We start from the raw sequence: 20,903 nt of genomic DNA on the forward strand, positions 1-20,903 counted from the left end.
GGACAAAATGAAGGGATAAAAAGAAAAGCTTTCCCTCTCCCAGGCAGAGAGGGATATGGTTTATAAACTTGACTTCCAGCGAAGTCATCTCTGGTGCATTTGCCATTCATCACTCCGTCGTCGGTCCAGGAATCCCAGTCCCGCGCTCTGCCTTTGTATTAACAAATGTTTCACTGGAGCTCTTTTTTTTTTTAACTCATTTAATTAGTTGAAAAAAAAGTAGTTTTTTTTCTGAGCACTTTTCTACAGTTAAAGCTCTTAGGGGTTAAAATCACCAGCACATTTTCCATTCAGCATCTTTTCTGCAATAAAGGATAAATTATTTAAAATAACACAACCTTTTATCTCACACCCTTTGAAGGCAGCAAATAAAAAATGTAAATTGGGAGCTAATTAATATGCAAATGTATTCATTCCCAGTTAACAATTAGCAATTAAACCTGCAGTGTCTAGAAAGAGAAGAGACAAAATTAGTAACTTCATTTATCATTAAAAAAAAATGTAACGTACAGTACACAAAATTCTAATTGACTTTGAAAATATTTCCCACTGTCTTTCTTTGTTCATCTGTAATGATTTTGAAATGTGTGATAGTACATTTGGTAACATTATTAATGAGTCTTCATGTAAAGTACCTGTGTATTGTATCCCTAAATGCTAGATGTAAAATATAATGTTTATATTCACCACCTGCCTCTGCATGCTTCCGCTCTTCCATGTGTGTGTGTGTGTGTGTGTGTGTGTGTGTGTGCATGTGTGTGAGGGTGTTTTTGTGGTGTGTAGCAGAGCTAAAAATATCATCACAAATATCATCTCCATACTACAGAAAGCACAGCATCAGCCAGGTCCCCGGGGGGGGTTGTGTGTGTGGTGTGTGTATCAGTAAAGTCCAGAGGGTGTGTGTTGGGAAGTTATTTAGACTGGATGGTGTTTAGATGTGTTTAGATGTTTGTGAGTTTGTATCGTATCGCTGGGCAGACAGAGGGTTATTGCATATCAGAGACGCTGTGCTTTTCTGATGGATGCTGAGGTACAGGGCTCAGAGAGAGAGAGGGAGAGAGACAGAGAGCACAGGAGGGAGAGATGGGTACACACAGATGACAGAATTGACTCAAATGGGAACCGTTTGGTTTGAAATGTAAGCTATTTACAAAACCTATGCCTGATCTCGGGATGTGTCAGATCTTATCAAGATGGTGCTGCTGCAACAGCAATATTACAACTGCAAATCAATTCAATAATCACTAATACTGCTGTTATTCTAAAATAGGAATAATACTACTTATATAAGATTTTTGGTTACTTATAAAATCACAATCTATTTTCCAAAATGTTCAAAGCTATTTTGTCCGCTGTTGAATGTATTTTAATTTAACCAAAATGAACCATATTAGAGGGCTCCCCTCAAATTAAAATGTGTATTGAGAGGAGGCACCGATCCTTTCACTTCTAAAAAAAAGGATGTTTTAGTGAAAGTTTGTCTGAGCGTTACCAAATTACAATCTTGAGTGTGAGCCTGTGTAGGTTCCCAATGGCCTCCAGCCCAGCTAAGGAAAGGAAGCACTCTTCTCTTCAGGCTCTCCCACTCCTGCGTTCAGATAGCTGTGGTTAGGGCATTGCCCCAGTAAGCGTCACCTCTTATCGCTGTCTGTGTTGTAATGAGCGAGGAGACATATGTCCGGTTCCCCTGGTTTTTTGTTGATAAGCCTGCATTCAGTCGGAAACATTCAAATCCCTTTCACCTCTCTCAGCTTTTATTTGCATCTGAAGCACTAACAACAGCCTTGGAAATAGTGCAACACTTACTTAGTGACATTTACCTCTCATCTGCCTATTCTCTACACCTGGGGAGACACAATAACAATCATTTAATGCATTTAATTGTTTTAATGTGTTTCTCTTTAGAATTACATGAGGCGAGAAAGAGAGAGAGAGATCCCTCTGTGCTGTGAGAGGCACACTGGCTGGCAGCAGCCAAGGATTATGTTGTAACGCTACCGTACCGTACTGTAGGTAGGCCGCTACAGCAGAACAATATTAACGCTAATCAAGAGAATGAGAAACCAGCAGGGTTTGCATCTAATGCACAAATATTTTTTCTTGTCTTTAAATTCCTTAGGGGGGGGATGTTTTTGGGATGGATTTAGCTCCACACACACACACCAAAAAACGACATTTCTGTGAATTAAACCTTATGAATTTAACAGCAATAGAATGTCACGTTGGCAGCTTTGCACCGGGAGGGATAATTCATCCTTCAATAAATAGGGAATTTATGTCGAGGTAATTGATTTCTCCTCAGTCCACTCAACTGAAAAATCTGCAAGAGAAATAACCGATATCTATTCATTAAATGATTCAACAACAAGCAACTAATTCCTAGCTTAGGCTACTCCACCTGGTGCCTACAACCCAGAGAGAATACTAAATCCTATTTAGGTCAATGTGATTTGAGTCTTATAGTATTTTGGAATCATATTAAAACATTTCTGAATTTCACCCTTGTACTGTAGGTGAGAGCTCCAAATGAATACAGGACACTAATAAAAGGAGGTGCTTTTGAAATGAATGAACATAAAAGTAAACAAATCATACTTTAAAGGCCAAGTGCAGTCAACATTCGGTTGTTCCTGTGTTTTGTATCATATTGTACAACAGCTGATAAAACTAACACTGTAAAAGTGAGAAGAAATGTCTTCAGTGTTATTTCCTGATAGTTTCTGGTTGAAAATATAATCTACACAGGACCTTCTAATCATCAGATTTGCGTGGGCGGGGGCTTCAGCATCAATGATGACATCACCATGCAATAAATTGGTTAATCGACCAATTACAAAGAGAGTTCCAAACCTCTCAGCCAATAACTTCTAGTTTTAAGTTTCCCCTCCCCACTCAGACCACTCCCAGACAGTCCTAGCAAAATTCTTGCTTGAGAAATAGTTTTTTGCTAAATTTGAATGGAAATCTATTAGAGTAAGGTACTTTACTGATGCAAACATGGCTGCCATTGGGCCATTCAAACAAAAATTACAACAGTCCTTCATGTTAAAGTCAAGTGGCTCAATTTGAATCTGAATGATTGCAGCATTTTGAAAAGTGAACCTTTCTCCCCCATGCCTAAATAGGGCTTAACTATGTTGATAGGACTTATCAGAATTATGTAAATAATCACAGGATCTAACCCAGAAAATAAAGCTTCATGAAATTCCAGACTTCAGAGGGAAAATGAAATGAAAGAGTAAGAGAGTCTGTGTTTAACTAAGGCAGCCCTGGGCCCTGAGCTGAAACCCATTATTGTTTATGAAGATGTAACCAAAAGCAATACTGTTTTATCCACTTAAAACATTTCAAAGAAACAGCGAAAGCCCACGGGTACAATAAAAGCTTTAAATAGTCTTCAACGGCCAACCTCAGGGGGATTACCCTGCTGAAAATACCTAATTTAATAAATATGCTCTTTAAGCTCACACTCTCATTTTGCATACTCTTATTATGAATTCTCTCTCAGCCCTCTCTCTCTCTCTCGGCTAAATATTTCTCCTCTTAGCTACTCCTTAACCATACATATTTTACTCTTTTAGGAGGACCACCTACATTCATTTCGAACGCAATTGGGTTCATTAGTGCGTCCAACATAATACAGTGTGGGAATGTGTGAGTGTGTGTGCTTAATATAAGCACTGCTAAGTCTCTAATTTCCAACAAAGAATTCTCCTTGATCTAATCTTACATTTATGCAGGAGGGAAACTGATGTTCTTAACATTGCTGGTCCAAGTATAATAAGTAAGTACATACAATAAATTATACATGTCGGAGTTTGTGTGTGTGCGTGTGTGTATACGTGTGTGTGTACACCCCCACTAGCCCATGTTTATTTGTTTTTGTTTACAGCTGTGCTATTATTTACAAAGCCACTAACTTAAATCCAATGTAGTAGTTAACCTGCTCTTAGCCTCTTGTTTGCACAAGAGATGCAGTTCTAATTTTTTGTGCAATAAGCCTGATTGAGGCTGATTGAACGAACTGATCCAAATTACCCTTGGAATTTTAATATGTGCAGTCACACTGTGTGTCTACTACTGTGAGTGTCTGCTATGAAGCCAAGGGACCGCAGTATCTCTGCCTATCTGTGGTAAAATCTTGTCTTACTTTACAAAAAATGTATCCTGTCACCACAAATCAGTATAGTCAGAGATTATTCATATCACTGGGTATTATACCGATATGAACTGATGAGTATTGTCTTTCTTTTCACTACTAATGTACCACAGTGCAACATGTACTGTATCTGTAAAAAAAAAATATATGATTCTTTGGGGATTATTTTGGGAAGGTTAAAAAGACCCCATACCAGGTTTCAATTACTGGCAAAAATGGGTTGAAATAAAAGATTTTAGGGACAATATATATGAAATATGACTTTGAAGCAGTATTGGTTCTAGAAGCATCTTTTTTACGGATGTACCATAGAATTACATGAAACTAATCTTTTAATAGGATCTCTGTGGAATGTACCTCAAGTTGTTCCAGAATCTTGGGTTTAGGTTCCACCTGGTGCTTGTCGCAGCTCCTCTTGTAGGCCTCAATTACCTCTGCCAAGGTGAGGCTGTCAACTAAAATAGAAGAATACACTCATTACCCACCTTAATGTCTCTCTGTCCCAATGAACTGGGAGCTTCCACTCCAAAGTGCTTAGGCCATACGGATGGTAAACTGTCCCACATCCTAAATGGCACCCCATTCCCTATTTAGTGTGCTACTTTTGACCAGGGCCTATAGGGCTCTGGTCAAAAGTAGTGCACTTATAGGGAATAGGGTGCCATTTTGGATGCAACCTGTGCACTTCTGATTGACTGACTGTGGGGAAGGGAGAAGATGTCAGTCATTTGGAAGTGGGAAGGGCAGAGAGGATGAGTATCTGCCTTATAAATCAACCAATCAAGCGATCAAATTCATCCCAGATGCCTTATGGAGTGAGCCTAACAGGTGTAGCTAGGCCTATAGGACTTGCAGATGGAAACACTTGACTCACTGACTGTCTCAAACTTGATACATCATTTGTGTCACACTAAAGTTATATTGCTCACAAACAATGTATTTCACACCACTCTTCACTACAACCATAACATGATAATGGCCTCCATAGTCATTCCAATGGTTCTGTAAACATCATGTAAGTATATCCAGAGAATGACAGCTCCCTCTAAACCAATAAAAACACTTATCTTGAATCTGATTAGAAAAGTGTGTGTGTGTGTGTGTGCCCTCAGGATGCTTAAATCCTTGCCATTAATTAAAACATATCTACAGTAATTAATTAATTTACTTCAAAACATTTAGGTCACTAGGAGATACTGCTGTGATTCTGTGTTGGTTACCATGTTTATGCAAATCACTAATAAATATAGGAGGGTGGGGAATCAGGGAGGGATAGAGGGGAGGACCAGAATACAAATCAGGAGACTTGATCTTGAGACCATGTAAAATGTCAAAATGTCCAATGAGCGGCGTATGAAAGGACAACATTAGCCTATGCCGACTGGCCTATACCATACCTACGTGCTGATTCTAAGTTGGCCTGTATCAATCACTAAAAGTTATCCCTCCCTTATTCCCTCACAGCCATCAAGGGAGAGAAGAGGTAGAGGACATCAGCTCACCATTGATCGCGTCCTTGCGCTCAGCGAAGCCTGACACTATCTCCTCATCCGGAGGGAAAGACACATGCTTTTCACCTTTACATTTCTTTGGGCGCCAGGACGGAGACGGGGACGAAGTCTCTCCGTCATTATCGCTGTCACTGCGTCTAGTCATCGTTCGTTCCGCTTCCAAACGTCCAGTATGAATTTCCCGGTTGGGGAGGATCTTTTTTGGATAGGGGCGCAATTGGATTCGAGTCACCAGAGCGCTCCGAGTTTTATCCGTTTATCGTTGGACATCTCAAGGGCCATTCTTGTTTTATACAGTCGTAGCTCACAGGTCATCAAACTACACGTTTTGTTATAAAAGCGATGGCATTGAATAAACTCCTTGTCTAGTGACAACAGGATTCAAACTCTCCCAAAGTTTAGGTTCCCAGTGCAACACTTCCAGTGAGAGGCTCAGGCTAGACACAAGATAGGGCTACTCATGTGTCTATATCTTATTCATGAGCCAGTGCCATGTGATCCAAGTGAAACCCAATCTGCTCTAAAGCTATCAAATGGCCAGCAACAAGTACAATAATAATTCAGTTAAACTTGTATAAAATAGGTTACAATATAATTCATAATTATACAATATATCATACAAATTTAGAATGAACAACTTCTCATTTTTATATTCCCACTGCCTGCAATCTCTACTACCTTTGCTAAACCTATCAAATGTTTATACTTTTGCACGTAGATAGAGGATACGCTGCTTCTTCTCCTCTATCCTCCTCCATCTCCTCCTCAGCATGAGCACCTGCATCAACGTCACATTCGATTTAGAACGTCATTTCCCAGCACCCCTGTAAATATGCAAATGACAGAAAGTGTTTCTGACCAATAGGCTTGAGCAGTGTTGCAGAATGCGCCAATCGATTTCCGGTTGGACTGTAGTGCGGGAATTTTGGAGGAGCATCGAGGATAGCTTGGAAATAACAACGTCAACGAGGTTTGCGTTAAAGGTTTATGTTATAAACCTGTGAAATACAATGCCTTTGTTGAGATATATTGATATACTGTGTTTAAGAATACGATTATCACGGAAACGCTGGGTTGTGCGATCTGATCATCCAAAGGCAAGGCTTCATCAGAATGAAGGCCATTGCTAATATCAAATAGCTAATGTATCTACGACGTTAGCAAAATAGTTAAGCTAACTAGCTATATGTTCACTGGCTTTTGAAATTGCCTGACAATCTTTCACACGTATGCACGATTGTTTACCCGATATTGGCGTTAGTTATAGTTTTGTTGAATGAAGCACTGTTACATCTGCTAGATGTATCGCTAGATTGCATAGATTCTCTATCCTGTCCCTCCAGATGCCCCCTAAAGCCAAGGCAGCAGGGAAGGGCAGAGGACCAGAAAAGAGGAAGCTTGCTGAGGAGTTCCCCCCTGGAGAAGTACTTACAGATACTGGCAAGAAGTCCTGGAAACTGGGAGCCCCCATTGGACAGGGCGGCTTCGGACTGCTCTATCTGGGTAAGAGAGGCATGGCAACATGGGTTATAAAACACATCTAGGCTAGTTCATTGATTATTGATCGGGAATTCCTCATCCGCTGACCTCAGAAGATCAGGAATACTACATGTCTTGCATATGTATTTCCAGCCCATTCCCTTTTAAACTCTAGGCTAGTCTGAGGTCTGTTATTGTTTTACAGCCGATGAGAATTCATCTAAAACGGTTGGTGCTGGTGCCCCATATGTCATCAAAGTGGTAAGACAACTCTGGCTTGGTAACCCATGCCTTTTGTATATGATTGCCCGATTGGCCTCAGTTCTATCTCATGCCTGTACACGCAAGACAAAGGAAACATTTATCATCCTTACTGTATGCCTGTACAGTTGATGACAATATACTCTGACTACCCTGCATGACTCCAGGCTTACCTATGCTGGATGTTCTGTATAATGTTTCCAGGATGTGTATAACTGATCTTATGCTCCTGATTATGTCATAAACTAACACTAATGGGATGAATAAAGCTGTACTGTTTGGTCAACTGTCCTGTTTTTCTTGTTTGTTTTTTTCCATCTAGGAGCCCAGTGACAACGGACCACTGTTCTCAGAGCTCAAGTTCTACATGCGAGCTGCCAAGCCGGATCTAAGTATGCATACCACATACCACTCCTCCCTCATGATCGCACACCCACGCGGTCCCTCAACACCGGAACAAACAAACGCGAATAGAGAAATGAACAACTTTCTTAATTAAATAAGTGAAGTATTAGGGCCATGTAGTGAGGTCTTCTCTTTCCAACATGGTGCCTTTGGCTCCTGCGTTCGCCCCAAGGCCACAACTTTGCATTTTATATCATAACAATCCAAATGTCAATCTCCCCTGACAATTAACTGTTATATTACTAAGGAACGAAGGCTCATATTTTATTCATGGAATATGGTGGTGTCTGTTGGTAAATATTTGTCCCCGTAGCAGATTAGCTTGCGACCGCCTCTGGCTCGCCTTCCATGGAATTATCCTTCTCATTACTTTGAGCACCACCACCAAGTTTTAGGAAGTGTGTTTAGATGCATTTGTATGGAGGCTAAATAGTACTACCTTGATTTGCCTTACTGTTACTTTTCACTTGCAGTCATATAATTTAACTCTTAACAAGTGACTGTCTTTTAGCATGTTGTAATGTTGTTTTAGGTGAGTATTTAGCTGTTTTTCATATGTAGTATTGTTTTATATCTGTTCTACACTTTTTTTTGTATTGTAGTTCAGAGTTGGATGAAGTCTCACAAGACAAAATATTTGGGGGTGCCAAAGTACTGGGGGTCTGGACTGCATGAGAAAGGAGGGAAAAGGTATTGACTAGTGCCTTTTTAAAACCTGTTTCTTTCAGTACCTTGATGGCAGTCTCATTTAAATACCTTTGAACTAGTGTTGCACAATATACCGAAACCGTAGTACTTTTTTCGATAGTATAACATGAAAGCGGTTTGGTACTAGAATTTCTATTACTTTCGGTACTTTTGTCAAATGTTTCTCAAGTCATCTACTGATCGAGAGAGGATCAAGTCGATCAACGCAGCCGATGTTCCCTCATAGCGCTAGCGCTCCGTGCCTGCTCCGCTTACTCATTGCTAGCTCTACCCTGTCCGCAGAATATTGCTGATTTCAAAGCTGATTGTCACCAAAAACTTTATTTATTCACTTAATCTCCCCAGCCTCACGTCTCTCCCAGTCAAAATCATCTTTGCTTGAGCCCGGAACTGTGTGTGTGAATGCCATCATGGGTCTTAAAGAGACAGCACACACTTTTATAAAAGAAGATATTGAAAATAAGTCCCAAATTTAATGGAAATATTGTTTTTCATCTGTAGTCCCATGAAAAGTGCTTGTAAGTAAGCATTTCACGGTAAGGTTGTATTCGGCGCATGTGACAAATAACATTTGATTTGAAATCAGCCAAAACAAGCTCAATAACTCAATGCCTGCACACACTCCTATTTAACATGCATTCACCTGTATTGTGAATAGGCCTAGGCTACATCTTGATTTACCCAGTTTATCAATAGACTATAGATTTACCATAAAAAAAATTACCATTGTTGTTATATAGTTTTTTTTTTCCAAAGTCAAATTGATTGCATAATTGATTCATTTATGCATACATTCATACATTTTAAATGTAGTGATATTGAACTCAAAAAACTATGTGTGGATCAAGTGCCATTCCATGACTTTGGCAAATACGCTTTCTTGTTTTTCGCCGTGGTGTCATTTTGGTATCGAGTATTGTGATACTAAACCTGGTATCAAAGTCCAAATTCTGGTACCGTGACAACGCTGCTTTGAACCAACAAAGCAATTGTTTACAGACACCCATAAAGTTATGCATTCATGAATGTCCAACCAGCCCCCTACTTCTCCAGCTGCAAAGAAAGTGATGTTGATTGATTAACATATGCGATTGTGGGCTTCTCAATTGGCACCCTATTGCCTTTATAGTGCACTACTGTTGACCAGGGCCCACAGGGTGCCATATAGGGTGCCATGGGCCCAGGTCAAAAGTAGTGCACTATAGGAATTGGGTGCCATTTGGGATGCACACTGAATCTGGTTCCTCCCCAGGTACAGGTTCATGGTGATGGACCGGTTTGGGACGGACCTGCAGAAGAAGTTTGAGGAGAGTGGGAGGAGGTTCCCCCGAAAACTGGTCCTGCAGCTCGGACTGAGACTCGTGAGTTTTAGTCATCTTAACTGACGATTTTAGATAATCGAGCCAAGGGGAAAAAAAGAGTAAAACAACAGCTAACTAAAGCATTGAGTTATTTCATTCACGCTATAAAAAAATGTTGGCTATTTACTGTCTTGAGTGTTGTGTTAAAAAAAAACATTCTCGCTCATTTTGTTTGCCTACGCATTACTATCTCAGTAAATAATGTGTTTGATACTTATATGTTGACTTCTGTTCTCCCCTCACTTGTGTAGCTTGACATTCTGGAGTACATCCATGAGCATGAGTATGTTCACGCTGACATCAAAGCCTCCAACCTCCTCCTCAGCCACAACAACCCCGATCAGGTCAGTGGCTGTCCCACCCGTCTGCTATTCACTCTGTATTGACTGACTCATTTTTGATCTGTCCCGGTGCTAACACACCTGATTTAAGCTCATTATTAATTAAGCCAGGGCTTGATGTAAAGTTTAGTTCAATCAGGTGTGATAGTACCGCGGGAATGGATTGAGAAACGCTTGTGTAGTGGAGCTTTTAGTCCTGGTATGGCTCGCATACATGGTACACTATAGTATCAGGGCTATGTAGCCTAGCTAGCTATGTGCTTTGTGGGTAGTGGGTTACGGTTTCAGAGGGGAGGCCTATTTCTCAGTCTGGGTACGATTTCAAATGATTGTCTCTACCTCTTCAAGGGAAGTAATTCCTTTGACCCGATATGTAGCTAAGTTGAAACAACGTTGGATATATTTATTTATTTGATTATGCTCCTGCCACTGGTTCATTAGATTCGATTAAACAAATGAGAGAGAGAGAGGGAGAAGAGGGTGATGGGGCGTTCATCATTCCTCTAAACAGGGGAGAGATTAGATGACTGGTAAGAGATCTTTCAAGCAAACAAGGTGGGGGCAGAGGCAAATATTTAATTTAGAGATTAATAATGTATCCACGGTGTGTTATTAAAGTGCTATTTTTAAACGACAATTTAGAAAGCGGCCCCTTGGGAGTCTCAGGGTTAGCTCTCTCTCAATCTGCCTTCTCCCTCCCTCCCTGCAGTTGTTGGAAACATTTGTTTGACTTTCTGGGAGCTGATGATTTGAAGCAAGGAGGGAGCCACCTACTGTACTGTAGCCATGACTTGTATTGTATGCTTTGTTGTACGGATGTCACGATTCGCCCGACGCGCATCGGTCCGTGGAAACCAAACCTATCCAGACGTAGCACGCGTCGGTCAGAAAACCGCTACAAATAGCTGGGTTTGCATTTTTTTTTTTACTGTTGCTCATATTGCGTTCTTTCTACCTTCCCGAAAATGCCGCTCACCTTTTGGGACAACTGATGGGCCCTCTCTTTCGGTGTCGAACTGCTTGTGACTGTGTTGACTGTCATGGATCTACAAGTCGTTTTGCGTGCATGCCAGACATCCCCAGGCAATATCAATGACCTTGTCAAACTGCGCGCTACGCCCCTGTTTCGCGTGCTTACCAACGCCAGGTATGCGGCCCGTTCCTGATCTCGCACGTCTGCGTGGCACCTTAAGCGTTCAAGTGCTAAACTTACTTGCGTGATGTTGGGCTTTTATTAGTTGAGTGACAACCGATGTCATGCTAGGTTATTGTTATCTACGTGATGTTGAACAGTGTGTTTTACCGGAATAAAAGGCAGCTACCGGAGACGACTCTAATCTGGCTATAACTGCTGAACGGGGGTTTACCATAGATATTTATTTTGATCAGGTACATCCTCAACAACAGCGTTGGTAATTTTGCTTTAAACAGTCAGTGTATATGGTAATTTTTAGATATACAATGAGCAATCATTTTTGCAAAGTGCACCGCATGGCTGAAGCAAGAGGAGAACTTCCAAACTGTTGGTCAAAACTCTTCGATTTTGAGATGGGGTGAAATCCATAATTGTGCTATATATTCATTGGCTATGTCATAGCTAATTTGTAAACAATAAATATTGATACATTGCCATCTTAATCTGCCAAAATGACAAGTTAATTAGTGGGTGATGGTTTTGAAATCACCGAAGTGGGGGGGGGGGACAAAAAACAGGCTACATTGTCCCCCCCTCAATCTTATGTGGTGGTATATGCCTAGTCTCCCTTATGGTTCAGCTCAGGTGACTACGTAGTACATAGACCATACATTGTTTACACACACACACACACACACACAGAAGTAAGCTCAAGACAGATCTAGCTCAGAGAGGCCCAACTCATGAGCTCCATCACCAGCAGTTTTTAATTTAGAATAGGAAATGAATGTGTTTATGCAACAAATGTTAGTGCATCAAATCGCATCAAACCAAATTGCATCGACTTGTTCTCCAATCAAACTGAATCATATGGAATCATTTCAAACTACTGTGTAACGTATCGGAGCCCATGTATCTTTATGCGTATCGATTCTTATTGAAAGGGAAAGATCCCTATTTTATTCTGGTAGTCCAGGTGATACTGCATGTGAATTCCCCCCCCACTTTTTTATAAAAGCATGAAACTTGGTACACATGTACAGTTTATTATTAGTAATATACTAGTTATAGGCCACATCTTATGTATAGTCCTTAGGTTGGATATGTGTCCGTGTGTGCATGCATGAATTTGTCTGTTTTGTTTGCAAACCTATAGGTTTATTTAGTAGATTATGGGCTGGCCTATAGGTACTCTCCTGAAGGCATACTGAAGGAGTACAAGGAGGACCCTAAGAGGTGCCACGACGGGACCATCGAGTTCACCAGCATCGACGCACACAAAGGAGTCTGTAAGTACAGCACACCTCACCTCTGACTGAGCCAAGCCAGGGGCACGTTCATTTGGGAGCAAATGGTGGGGGGGGAATGGTTTGAAACTATTGGAATTATTTGTCTGGTCAAGTGTAAAAAAAAATACAAATAAAAAACTTATCAACACCACCTAGCTACCAGCGGTTAAGGTGTATATAACCTGCCGTTCACACCTAGCTACCAGCGACCAGTCATTTTCAGAGGGAGGAGGAAACACAAGGACACACAGACACTTAATGGCTGGCGACTTGAGAGCTAGCGAGCTGCGTTGAAAAATTCCCACGTTTATGCACATTTCTGCTATGCAACCATGCGACAGCCAATTGGGCTGGGCTGCTCTCACAATCACGCTTTGAAATTGGATAACAACAACAAATGCTGTAATGCACACCTACGCGGGCAGATTTCAACAGCTCCATCGCTGATTTTGTCGGCAAGTGTAAGTCCAGAGTTTAGTGTCTATTGGTCAACTCAACTGTTGTATGTCTACAGCACCTTGTAGAAGGAGTGATCTGGAGATCCTGGGGTACTGTATGGTCCAGTGGCTCTGTAGTAAATTGCCCTGGGAAGACAAGCTGCAAGACTCTCTCTACGTTAGAGACTCAAAACTACGGTAAGATGTCACACACATACCTGCATGTGCAAAACACGCACAAGCACACATTTGTGCGCACATCCCTCTTAAGTTTTTTTTCTTTTTTTCTCCCCGTTACAGATGTAGAGAGAACGTCTCAGAGTTCATGTCTAAGTGTTTCTCCTCGCAAGACAAACCAGGTGAGGTCTTTTCATTCACATTATATTTATGTATTTTGGACTCGCCCCTTGTATCAGTTTCCTTTTCGTGTGGACGTCGAAGTCCATATTGCTGTGGGGGACTTGCCAGTTACGTCGTCATTTACTAGCTGAACTGACTGACTCTCTGTGGTCCTTGAGAACACCTGTGTTGTGAGTTCAGCCCTCCACATTACATCCCGTGCCTCTGCTCCATTCACAGCCCCAACCAGCCCTAATTGAACTGAAGCACTTCTTCATCACACACACACACACACACACACACACAGCGGAGAGGAGAGTGGCTGTTCACTCCGTAATAATGGGACCTGCCGATTCCCTCATAATGAATGCTAATTCATTAGCGCCACCGCTAATTCTCCGACCGCAACAAAACTTTCCACTTTAACTTTGTTGTGAAGCCGTGAACTTACATATGTATTGAGTGCATTAGTGTGAAGCATAGGTGAGAGTCAGTATGGGGGACGGCTAGAGTGTTCACTGAAGTTTTCTAGCCATTTTGGAGTGAAAACACTTCAAATATGTTGTAAACTTTTTGAGGGTTTGTTAAATATCTATGATTTTATTTTTGAATGATTTGTGGGCCATTCGTACGGTATTGAGGACTGTAGATTTAATTTGGCTCTACATATCATTCACCTTAGAATATGGACTAGGGGGCCTAGTCGACAAGACAATTCTATCTGAAGTAAGAACACGTCCAATGCAGCTGTTTTTATCTCGATATCAAATCATTTTTAGGTAACAATTAAGTACCTTTACTGTGATTGTTTTCAATTGTGGTCAAAAATATACAAAAATAGCTTCTTGGCAAAGAGCAATTTCTCAAGCAAGACTTTTGCTAGGAATGTCTGGGAGGGGTCTGAGTGGGGAGGGGAAAACTGAAAACTTGCTGTTACTGGCAGAGAGGTTTGGAACTCTCTCATTGGTCTATTAATTAATTTACCACTTGGTGACATCACCAGGCAGGCCAAAACCCCATCCCACCAAAACAGGCTGAACATTCAGGCGGCCTTTTCAAACAGCTCTTACACTAAAGGGCATTATCATAATTTTCACAACATTACAGTATTATTCCAACGTCATAGTGGGGAAACGTTTCCGGTGAAATCATGTTTTTTTACTGCACTGGGCCTTATAACAAACTTTGACTTGGGGAGTTTAACTATCCCTTTAATCCTGAAGCCAGGGCCTTGCCTCCTCTCCGCCTACTCTTGTCGGCCTCCTCCTCTGATCCCTATGTGGCAGCGCCCGCTCTGTGCGCTTTGTGGCAGCCGTGTGACAGAAGGAGAGATTTCTCCGCGGGCTGTTGTCTTGTGCGTACAGCAACACGCAACGCATCACAACAGCACAGAGAGAGAGGTGACTGCAGTGGAGCCGTCATGGTTCTGTTGTGTCCGCCATCATCACTAATTCTGTTTGGTGTGACTTATTTTAGCTTTCGCCCAGACGGTAAACAACAGTTTGGAAGCGACGGAGCAGAAGGAAGAGGGGCTGACGCACCGTGCCACTTCCTCTCCTCGTCCCTCTCTCCTCTCCTCCTCACTCTCTCTTGACTTAGCCCCAAGGTCAAAGTGCCAGTGATGGCTGTATTAGGAGAGAGGAAAGGAATGCGAGTAGAGAAGGAGTGTAACTGGAAGGAAGTGCGGTAGCCAACACCTTTTTTATTCTGTTTTTATTTTATTTCACCTTTATTTAACCAGGTAGGCCAGTTGAGAACAAGTTCTCATTTACAACTGCCACCTGGCCAAGATAAAGCAAAGCAGTGCGACAAAAAACAACACAGAGTTACACATGGGATAAACCAAAAGTACAGTCAATAACAATAGAAAAATCTATATACTGTGTGTGTGCAAATGGAGTAAAGAGGTAAGGCAATAAATAGGCCAATAGTAGCGAAGTAATTACAATTTAGCTAATTAACACTGGAGTGATAGATGTGCAGATGATGATGTGCAAGTAGAAATACTGGTGTGCAAAAAAAGTAAATAAAAACAATATGGGGATGAGGTAGTTAGTTGGATGGGCTATTTACAGATGTGCTGTGAACAGCTGCAGCGATCGGTAAGCTGTTCTGATAGCTGATGTTTAAAGTTAGTGAGGAAGATATGTCTCCAACTTCAGTGATTTTTGCAATTGGTTCCAGTCATTGACAGCAGAGAACTGGAAGGAAAGGCGCCCAATTTAGTTGTTGGCTTTGGGGATGACCAGTGAGATATACCTGCTGGAGCACGTGCTACGGGTGGGTGTTGTTATGGTGGCCAGTGAGCTGAGATAAGGCGGAGCTTTACCTAGCAAAGACTTATAGATGACCTGGAGCCAGTGGGTTTGGCAACGAACATGAAGCGAGGCCAGCTAACGAGAGCACACAGGTCGCAGTGGTGGGTAGTATATGGGGCTTTGGTGTCAAAACGGATGGCACTGTGATAGACTGCATCTAGTTTGCTGAGTAGAGTGTTGGAGGCTATTTTGTAAATGACATCGCCGAAGTCGAGGATCGGTAGGATAGTCAGTTTTACAAGGGTATGTTTGGCAGCGTGAGTGAAGGAGGCTTTGTTGCGAAATAGGAAGCCAATTCTATATTTCATTTTGGATTGGAGATGCTTAATGTGAGTCTGGAAGGAGAGTTTACAGTCTAGCCAGACACCTAGGTATTTATAGTTGTCCACATATTCTAAGTCAGAACCATCCAGAGTAGTGATGCTAGTCGGGCGGGCGGGCCCGGGCAGCGATCGGTTGAAGAGCATACATTTCATTTTACTAGCGTTTAAGAGCAGTTGGAGGCCATGGAAGGAGTGTTGTATGGCATTGAAGCTCGTTTGGAGGTTTGTTAACACAGCGTCCAAAGAAGGGCCAGATGAATACAGAATGGTGTCGTCTGCGTAGAGGTGGATCAACACCTAGATAACAACCGTTCAGAGTGTCAGTTTTTTTCTCAGTTTATCGTCAGTTGTGAATCATTGATTTGACTAAGTTTGTCTGTTTCTGGTTCAATATGGTACGTTGTTTCTTCTCTGTATTGGATGACTGTATTTTTATCACAATGTTGTTGGAGCAGCTTGGGAAACAGGTAGAAATGCATTACCTCGTACTATTTTCTACTGTGGGCTACATTGAACAGTAGAAATCTAGCCACTGCAGCTAGCTACCTTGTAATTGTGGATAGGACTCACTTAAAAGGTGTCCTTAAGTCTGTGTGACCCTCCCAGTAGATATTACCATAAATGGAACATCTAAATCGACTTTTTTTATTTTTTTTTGCATACTGGAGATGATGCTGCTTTGACCAGCATCCCTTGAGGAAGGCAGCAGCTGAAACACCGGGCCTGGCTTAACTATTGAGTTCAATGAATGTTATTAATATCAAACTTGTATTTTCATGGCGTGCACCCTGTCTCTAATATCATGATCTTCAGTCATACTTTTTGGGGTAAGCAGCGCAGCTCATGTACAACTTTGTCTTCAATCTTTGCTTCGTGCGGGGACTCCTGACCTAAAACGTAAGGCTCAAATCTAAATTCCCCCTCTCCCATATCTATTGTTTTCTCTCCTTTTAGACGAACTTCAGAAGTTTATGGAGGAGGTGAAGACTCTAAGCTACACAGACAAGCCGGCCTATCAGAAGCTCCGGTCCATTCTGGAGGCGGGGCTTAAGTCGATCGGCGCCAAAGATGACGACAAGCTGGAGTTCTCCTCATCGGTCAACGGAGTCGGGCCGTCGTCCTCTGCCGAGGTCGGTTCACACACAGCCCAACACATTAAGAAAGACACGTGTTGCTGTGCGGCCGTGGTAGCCTCAGCATTTAAAACCTGGCACGCTCCAGACCTTTTTGAAGCCCGGCCTTTCAAACGGAGCCCATTTCAACCACCCCTAATGTGTTTACCTGTTAAAAGCCATTTGAAATGTAAAAATGCCTGAGCACGATCCCAGACTAATTGTGCACGTTAGTGTGAATGGCTGCCAAGTGCATTGATTTTCAAATCCAATTAAGGTGTGATGCTTTTACCAGATGTACCTTGACCGCTGTTTATTGGCATTTTTATACACACACACACACACACACACACACAGAGCCTTCATTTTGCTGATCAAAGCCATTTCTACATTACTCTGACTTACACACAGGGTTTCCTCCAACCATCTCAAAAGCCTTTTTCCATTTTTCTCCTCCCCGCTCTCTCAATTCTCACAATTCCCTCCCTTTCCTGCCCTCTCTTCTCCATCTTACCTATCTCCCTCCTCCTCTCCCCTTTCTTCTCTTCATTATCTTCCCCTCTTCCTTCCTCTCTACCTCCCTCCTCTCCTCCCTCCCTCCATCCCTCTTCTCCGACAGGTCTGAGTACCTGTGTTTATCCCTCGCTAATGTATCACAAATTTGCTGACACGGTAACCTTGGAGTCGGCGTGGCCCCGCAATCAGCGCACCGCTCTCACGGCAGAGGGAGGGATCTCCTCCCTCTTCCCCTTTCCCTTCAGCCCCTCTTCCTCCCCCCTCCTCGCACTACCCACAATGCCGTTTGCATATGGAAGGTGCCACCGGGGAGCTGGCCCATGCCAGTTGAGGGTTACCTGCCCACTGCCGTTATTGTTTGTAATTATCCAGCCAATCTGTTCAGCTCAGCAGGGTCTGCTGGTAATCATGAGGTAGCAATTGGCAAAATGGAAGTCAGCAGAGAGGAGAGAGGGAAGAGAAGAGGGGGGGGGGGGGGGGGTGAGTGAGTGATAGTTCAAGTCCGAGAGAGGGGCGAGCGTTCATTATACAGTCTGAGAGATGGAGGAAAAGGTGAAAGGGAGGGAGGAGGCAAGTAAGGAAGGAGAGATGGAGGATTTGATTGCTGTCGTTAAGTGCATCTTTCTCGTCGCCTCATTCTCGGCTGGTATGATTTCATGGACAAAGTTATTATCTCGTTTTAGTCTTTAATCTGTATAAGGGGGGGAAAATTAAGTCATAGTTTATGAAAATGGTACCAAAGGGATCACCTCACTAAGTACGGATACAGCTCTGCTTTGTCAGTTACTAAACCATCAAATCTCAACTTTGACCCCAAAGACAGTTCCAGATGCCTTAAATGATGACCCAAGAAACAGAATTAGCCCTGACCATTGTTGTTATTTAGATAGTCAAGGTCATGGAACCATAATTTAATTTGTACTTTCAATGGATTATTCCTGTAGAAGGTTTTCTTATTCTGCGAGATGGCAGTGATAATTGCATTTGCTCAGATGTCACACAAGGCTCTGGGCAGATGTAAATGTTTGGTCGTCGTGTACCCAAGCAGTTTCTCATTTCATGTTTGATTTCGGCCTCCAAGGATTCTGCAAGCGGACCGGGAGATTTGACCAGTGCGCTTGCTCTCTGTCTCTCTCTCTCTCTCTCATCCCTCTTTTCTTTCCCTCTCCTCACAGAAGACTCCCAAAAGAAAGAGAGCGGTAGATTATAAAGAGGAGGCTAATGACGAGACCGACGGCACTCCCGCCAAGAAAAGTAAAGTTGAAAAGAAAGGTAAGAATCTCCTTTCCTCTCCTTTTTTCCTTCTCCTCTCCCCTCCCCTCTCTTCAGGTTAAATCTCACTGTTTTGAAATTGTGATCTTCTCCCTACAGAGGTGAATGGAGTGAAAAGGGTAGTCATCCCCAAGAAGAAAGCGACCCTTAAAAAGACTGCTGCTAGCCCAAAGAAGAAGGCTGCTAGCCCCAAGAAGATACTGGTGGAGATGGCTACTCAGACCACTCCTGGCCTGAAGAGAGGCAGAGGTAGACCCAAGAAAAAGGCAGACCCATTAGAATCAGAATGAGTTGTACTTTTTATTCAGTGTTCCAGCCACCCTCGCTCACCTTCCTCACACTGTCCTCTTTTTAAAGTGGAACTGACAGCTTTAATTTGAACTACTTTGCCGATATGAAACAAACAATCATAATCAGTCAAAGAAATGTCAAATTCCCAGTTTACCCTACAAAATCAACTTTGTAACGGTTTTAAAAATAGCTTCTATTTGACTAAACATTCCATGATGTAGACTAAGGCATTGTTGGCAGAATAGATGGATGCAGTTCAATGCACGATTAATATGATTCGCCGATACATTTCTTGGTAGTCCCAAAACATATTGTTATCAGGTTGTAAATCACAACTGCCCTGGTACATTGTTTTCTGCCTCCATTCAGGTTACACTGTTTCAGTTTCAATGACTCAATATTCTGGACAAAAACTGAAGAATGTAACTAAGGATAGGAATATCAATACAATCCAACTAGCAAGAGCAATGATCACAAGTCAGTCATAACGTGGCTAATAGGCTAGCGTATCTACTTATGTATCAAGCTAAAAACGCGGAACCTAACGCTAGGAGGATGTCATGCCCTTGGAGGAGTGTGTGAGTGACTGGCTTTTTCCCCTCCTATTGTTTTATCGGTGGCTATACACATCTAGAGATGCAGGTGTCATTTGGTTGGCTAGCAAGAACTTGAACGACTGTTATCCAGTTAGCATATCTCTTGCGTTCTCAAATTCACTCTGGCTATCTACTCCGATTTCAGTGCACTCTTGTCTGAGTGTGCCAGAGCCCAGAATAACTGATGAATTTACACTTGCGGAATATGACCAGTGTCAGTAAACATATGCAAAAAAGTAATAGTTCATCACAAACACTTCAGTTAACATGAAAACAGCCTAACCAGCTCTGCTACGCTCAGTGAAATGGTCAGAGTGAGGTGTTCTCTCATTTGTGTCTGGAAGTAGCAAGCCAACTTTAGCCAGTTAGCTTGGGTGCTTTGTTGGGACAAGCATGCATTGGCAGGCATGCTGCAGAAGGATGAGTAGGCTACAATTCACCATTGTTTATCACTGCAATTTTGACAGCCAACTAGCTGAATAAGTTTGAGAGGGTTTACAGTTGTCGGAAGTTTACATGCACCTTAGCCAAATACATTTAAACTCAGTTTTACACAATTTATGACATTTAATCCTAGTAAAAATTCCCTGTCTTAGGTCAGTTAGGATCACCACTTTATTTTAAGAATGTGAAATGTCAGAATAATAGCAGAGTATTTCTAGGACATTACTCTAAAAAGTACGATCTTTTGTCCCCATGTGCAGCTGCAAACCGTAGTCTGGCATTTTTATGGCGGTTTTGGAGCAGTGGCTTCTTCCTTGCTGAGCGGCCTTTCAGGTTATGTCGATATAGGACTCGTTTTACTGTGGATATAGATACTTTGGTACCTGTTTCCTCTAGCATCTTCACAAGGTCCCTTGCTGTTGTTCTGGGATTGATTTGCACTTTCCACACCAAAGTACATTCATCTCTAGGAGACAAAACGCGTCTCCTTCCTGAGGTGGTATGACGACTGCGTGGTCCCATGGTGTTTATACTTGCGTACTATTGTTTGTACAGATGAATGTGGTACCTTCAGGCGTTTGGAAATTGCTCCCAAGGATGGACCAG

General features: G+C 42.2%; 2 protein-coding genes across 3 annotated transcripts in view; one reads left to right on the forward strand and one right to left on the reverse strand.

Annotated features, from left to right (window-relative positions):
• LOC115172318 (protein phosphatase 1 regulatory subunit 37) overlaps positions 1 to 6,402 on the reverse strand; it is a 68,057-nt gene extending 61,655 nt beyond the window's left edge. The window contains exons 1-2 of the mRNA XM_029729670.1: positions 5,662 to 6,402; positions 4,517 to 4,614 (exon numbers count right to left, since the gene is read on the reverse strand). Coding sequence (XP_029585530.1) covers positions 4,517 to 4,614; positions 5,662 to 5,815 — 252 coding nt within the window. The 5' untranslated portion in view covers positions 5,816 to 6,402. The remainder of the gene's footprint in view (positions 1 to 4,516; positions 4,615 to 5,661) is intronic.
• A 138-nt stretch (positions 6,403 to 6,540) lies between these two features.
• On the forward strand, positions 6,541 to 20,385 carry LOC115172319 (serine/threonine-protein kinase VRK1). 2 transcript variants are annotated; one of them, XM_029729671.1, is made up of 13 exons: positions 6,541 to 6,640; positions 7,014 to 7,173; positions 7,355 to 7,410; positions 7,733 to 7,802; positions 8,418 to 8,505; positions 9,776 to 9,884; positions 10,136 to 10,228; positions 12,517 to 12,649; positions 13,164 to 13,284; positions 13,387 to 13,445; positions 17,021 to 17,196; positions 18,870 to 18,966; positions 19,066 to 20,385. In XM_029729671.1, exons 2-13 carry the CDS (start codon positions 7,014 to 7,016, stop codon positions 19,254 to 19,256), a joined length of 1,353 nt encoding a protein of 450 aa, XP_029585531.1. In that variant the 5' UTR covers positions 6,541 to 6,640; the 3' UTR covers positions 19,257 to 20,385. The 2 variants fall into 2 exon arrangements, with proteins under 2 accessions (XP_029585531.1, XP_029585532.1); XM_029729672.1 differs by having other exon boundaries at positions 18,873 to 18,966.
• The last annotated feature ends 518 nt before the right edge of the window (positions 20,386 to 20,903 follow it).

Source organism: Salmo trutta, chromosome 33 (genome assembly GCF_901001165.1).
Source record: "Salmo trutta chromosome 33, fSalTru1.1, whole genome shotgun sequence".
Lineage (NCBI taxonomy): Eukaryota > Metazoa > Chordata > Actinopteri > Salmoniformes > Salmonidae > Salmo > Salmo trutta.